The sequence below is a fragment of the Microtus ochrogaster genome, chromosome 24, assembly GCF_000317375.1.
Source record: "Microtus ochrogaster isolate Prairie Vole_2 chromosome 24, MicOch1.0, whole genome shotgun sequence".
Lineage (NCBI taxonomy): Eukaryota > Metazoa > Chordata > Mammalia > Rodentia > Cricetidae > Microtus > Microtus ochrogaster.
Window position 1 is genome coordinate 219,963 of NC_022024.1, and position 5,404 is coordinate 225,366.

General features: G+C 42.5%; 1 protein-coding gene across 2 annotated transcripts in view; it reads left to right on the forward strand.

The window, feature by feature from the left end:
• The window catches only part of Cpm (carboxypeptidase M), a 58,236-nt gene that overhangs the window by 26,036 nt on the left and 26,796 nt on the right, over window positions 1-5,404 (forward strand). For both annotated transcript variants that reach the window (XM_005357896.2, XM_026784595.1), the window contains exon 3: window positions 4,576-4,673. In XM_005357896.2, coding sequence (XP_005357953.1) covers window positions 4,576-4,673 — 98 coding nt within the window. The remainder of the gene's footprint in view (window positions 1-4,575; window positions 4,674-5,404) is intronic.

The following is a 5,404-nucleotide window of genomic DNA, read 5'->3' on the forward strand; positions in this document are numbered from 1 at the left end:
GACCTCCTGCAATATGCATAGACACACATGTGTCCTGAAATCCATGCGGAAGTCAGAAGGTAACCGTTAGGACTTGGTTCTGTCCTTCCATTGTGGGTTCTGGGGACTAAACTCAGGTCATCAGGTTAGTGGCAGGCACTTCTATCCACTAAACAATCTCCCATCTCAACTTCTTTTTGGTTTTTCAAGACAGGGTTTCTCTGGAATTTGCTCTGTAGACCAGGCTGGCTTTGAACTCACAGAGATTCACCCGCCTATGCCTCCCGAGTGCTGGGATTAAAGGTGTGTGCCACCACCACCTGGCCCAACTTCTATGTTTCAATGACTGTTTCTAAACTGTAAATATTTTCCTGATCCACCAGGCATTGGTGGCGCATGCCTTTAATCCCAGCACTCCGGAAGCAGAGGCAGGCAGTTTCTGTGAGTTCTAGGCCAACCTGGTCTACAGAGTGAGTTCCAGGACAACCAGGATTGTTTCACAGAGAATTCCTGCCCCCTGTTGTAGGGAGGGGCCGCTTGTTTGACCCAGCCACCCAGCTAGCTTAACCCCGAAATAATCACACAGAAATTGGATTCATTAAAACACTGTTTAGCCATTAGTTCTAACTTCTTAGCATCCCCCCACCAAAACAAAAAAAAAAAAACAAAAAAACAAAATAAAAATTCTTTTTCTGATTCTTCATACAAATCCAGTTGAGCACCCATGTCACAAGCCCAGGATTTCTGTCAAACCCAAGTTAGTAAATCAGATACTGAGACATTTGGATCCATGTTTCATGTCCTCGGTGGTAAGGAGAAAGAGTTGGTTCTTTCCTTCCACCGTGACTTGAGGTCAGGATTGCATGGCAAGCACTTTTTTTTTACTCGTGAAACTATTCTTCCCTGCTAACTCAGTTCTCTTGCGTACCCCTGTTATTTTCTAGAACTGGGAAATAAGTATTTCCAACCTTACTAGGGGTAAAAAACTTTCTTATTTACTTTGGCAAGTATATGGTTAAAAGCAAGGGGTTTGTCTTTTGTGTGCTTACTTGAGTCTACCCTAGAGGGTCCAGTGTTGGGAGAGAGGGTAGTTGAAGCCCTTTAAGAGGGACCTCATCCACCTTCCCATCCTAGACCTTGTTTTTTGTTTTTTGTAGTGTTTTTTTCTGAAATTCCTACTTTAGATATCTTTTTGCTAGGGTACAGAAACAGGGTACCCTGCCCAGATAATCTTTTATTGGACCCAGTTCTTTTCCCGGATAACCAATAGGCTCAAAGTATGTCATTCATAATATCCATTTGACCCTGAGGCCCCATTGTGTTCAAACTTATGTTGTGACTGTCTGTAATGCCTCTACAGGGTTAATTTTCCTTATTCCTTTTGCACCTTCTGATTTCCTTATGATTAAAAAAAAAATCTGATGCTGTAAAAAAAAAAAAAAAAAAAGAGGGACCTCATTCCCAAGGGTTAGGCATTCTCCAGGTGACTGCTCCCTCGCTCTCAGTTCTCAGACTTGGAGCCACTGAAGTCACTCAAGGTCAGTTTCTTATCTTGCAGTTCACTTAGAGGTCATCCACACCAAAAGTGGGATTGAGTTTCCCAATGAAGTATTTTTTTTTCTCTACGTTTGATTGATTTGATTTTCTTTCCTTTGTACTAAATAATATTGGGTGTCCATTTCAAGAATGAGACTTTTGTCGTTGTTCACTATCGTGTTTGTAACAAGCCAGAGACGAACAACAGCCGACAAATACGTTGTTGAGATGGTACCGAATTTTCCCCTTACTGCTCAATACAAATCTGTGATTACCTAGAAGCATTTCTCAGAACAAAGTCAAAGAACTATAATTAACAGCACCCTCATCAAATAAATAATAAATAACAATTTTTTTCCTATAAAAATGTCAACTTTGTAGGATTGAAGTTCCAGATGACCAGAGAGTTGGCACAGTGGGAATGGAGAAGTTCTAGTTAACTGATTTCAGGTGGAGAAAAGATGGGATGGGTTTGTTCCTCTCCACAGGGCATCCTGCGCTAAGCCCTATAGAGTGAGTTTGCCTTTGCTTCTTTCATTCTACACCCACAGCAGCCCCTACACGGGTCTCTAATGTTATACAAACCACACTGCTGTAATTATGTTTCTTTATTGCTTTTCTTCATTAAGTCAGAAATTTAGGGCTGCAAGTATAACTCAGTGGAAGAACAAGGACTTGGCACACCGGACTCAATTCCTGGCACCCTTGTGAAAACAAATGGTGTACAGCCTGACTTATTTGTTCACCCTGAATTAGGGTAAATAGATGGCTTGATATAGTGGCCTCGCTAAGTCGGCGAACTAATGGATGGATGGATGGATGGATGGATGGATGGATGGATGGATGGATGGGTGGGTGGAGAGAACTCTGCATAGCGTGGGGACTGTTAATCATCTAAACCACATTCTAGGTATTTTCTAAGAATTGCAGTTTTATTGAGTTTAAAGCATTGCCCTGTCATGGCAGACTTCCCTCAAGGTTTTATTCCAATTAATTAAGAGTAAATCCTGAAAACTTTGAGTCCGATATGTGCTTCCCCTTAGTCCCTCAGGACAATGAGCATTCCTCAGGCCTAGGTGTCCCTGCCTGAAGGAACTAGCTATGAAAATCTGCAGATACCGGCTCAGTGTTAGCTCACTTGTTGCTGTTTAACTCCCTTCCTATCTCTTAAATTCTGCATATATCGCAGTTATCATAGATACATGAATTGTGTATATATATATATTTATGCATATTTGCATAAATATGTAGCACTTTGCATGTTATTTTATCTGTATTAAAAGAGCTAGACTATTTTAAAATCAAAAGAGACTTCTTAATCTGGGTTTATTGGTAGGAAAGCAGGTTAAGGCAGTGCTTTTTGCTATATGACCATGGTTGGCCTGGTACTTGCTTATGTAGCTCAGGCTGGCCTTGAACTCATGGCAGTCCTCCTACATCAGTCTCTGAGTGCTGGGATTACAGGTATGCACCCCCATGCCTGGCTTGACTTCTTAATTTTATAATTAATTAATTTTGCTGGTAAGCTTGGAAATTTATCCCCTTAAAGAGGAGTCTTTTTGTTGCTTGGGGAAGTACTAGAATTGAAGTCCAAATGGATTCAGTTCTTCACTCTGGGAGTCAAGTCATCATCTCTACTGGCTGTGTGATCATAGCAGTTTGTATAATAGCTTCTCATTTGTAAAGTTTGATTGGCAGTCTAACTCAGTGGTTCATGACAAGAAAGCATTTAATATTACATAACACAGAGCACCAGCTATGTCTGCCACATGCACAGCCTCGGTGATCTTGCTTCTGCCCTTGCTTGCCTAAATATCAGTCTGTGGTTGAAAAGGGACTTGCAAGCTTTTCTTGGCATTGTTCGTTTGGGCTGTGGTTTCTGGCTTACTTGACAGAACTCAATAGACTCAAAGACACAGCCAAAGCCAGACATGGCAATGCATGCCTGTCATCTTGGCACTTGAGAGACCTACATAGAAGACTTGGGAGTTTAAGGTCAGACTGAGCTCAAAAACACCAAAGGAAAGGCTAGAGAGATGGCTCAATAGTTAAGAACACTGGCTGCTCTTCCAGAGGACCTGGATTCAACTCCCAGCTCCCACACGGCAGCTCACAACTATCTGCAACTCCAGTTTCAGGGAATCCAACACCATACAAGAGGAATACATGTGCCAGGCAGTGGTGGCGCACTCCTTTAATCCCAGAACTCCAGAGGCAGAGGCATGCAGATCTTTGTGAGTTCGAGGCCAGCCTGGTCTACAAGAGCTACTTCTGGGACAAGCTCGAGAAACCCTATCTCGAAAAAAAAAAAAGGAATACATGCATGCATACATGCATGAGGTATACATACATTCAATGTATATGCATATAAGAAGTATACATACATACGTACATGCAGTGTGTATGCAAGCAAGCACTCATATATATAAAAGAAAAATAAATAAAACTTTTTAAAAAAAACAAGGAGAGGGTGAGATGTACCTCAATGGGCAAAGCACATGCCTTGGTGGTGTGCAGAGTTCAGTTGAATTCTCCACCACTGAAAAAACCAATGACAACACAGAAGGTACAGCCAAGGCCACATCAGCACTTGAATACAAGACTTTTCTTATTTAAAAAAAAAAAAAATTCTCCCTCCTGAATTACAAGTTTCACTGCTCCTTCTGTCTTTACTTTCTTTTCTGATAAGTTATGGCGCCCTTCCAGTCAACCATCAACTGACTTCCCGGTCTAATTGTGTGTTTTAGCAAGGCTGTTGCTGCAAGGCACTAGGATCGCAGAACGCAATCTATAAACACTTGGAAAGTAAGATCAATGTAACCTAATATACTGCTCTTTTAAATTACATTCTACAATAATAAATGCTTCTAATAAGTTGAGTTTCTTTTCATTCTGGCGGTGAATAATGAGCATCTGAAGCATGGAAACGCTCGTCACATGAACATAAGTCACCATGAAATTGTAAAGTCGCCAGGGGGGAGAAGCGCTTCCCTTCTCGTCCTTTTGGAGTTCATTCGTCATTTTACAAGATAACTTATTTTTCTCTCCTTTTCTCTGAAGGTAGAAACCTGTGGGTTCTCGTTGTGGGGCAGTCTCCAAAGGAACACAGAGTTGGCATTCCAGAATTCAAATACGTGGCTAATATGCATGGGGATGAGGTATGTACCCGGTGTGAATATCTGCGAGACACTTCCCCTCAGGTTTCTCGTGGTCTGTGTCAACACTGACAAGAAACCTGGACAAGTATCATGCATCATAGTCGAGCAGCAAGGGCCCGAGAGGTCTTCTCTGGGAGGGAGGCCTGTGAGGGAACTGAGGGAGCCAGCTCTTGCAGCATCAGACAGTGTGGCTGTGCGTTTGGTCCCCTGAGAGAGTAACCGGAGATGTTTGTGTCGGGACTCTCCGAGCTGCCTCCAGCCCTGTCCCTCAGCTCCTTTCTGGGTTGGTTCCCCATCTCCTGTCGACATCTAGGAACTCAGCACAGAGTTCTGCTGCACTTGAACTCCAGGCAATGAGAAGACACCAATAGCCATCCAGACGCCCGGCATCTGGCATTTTTAGTTTTAATTTTTGATTTTAATCTTTATTCATTTATGGTGCTGGGGATTTAAACCAGGTCTCATGCTTTCGAGGCAACTACTTCATCCCTGAGCTGTTCCTCCAGCCCACAAACATGGCGTTTGAAACTGTCTGTCAGCGCTCCAGTGCTTTCAGGGAGCGTTCCTTCCAGCCCACCATTCGATGATCACGCTTAGACTCCTTAGTATCATCTTTTCCAGATAACAGGAAACGAACACTGTTTTTATTTTGTTCCACACAATGCCTTTCTACCACTCTTACAAGAATGACTGGTACCTTGGTGTTTTGTTTTGTTTTTTTGTTTTTTTTG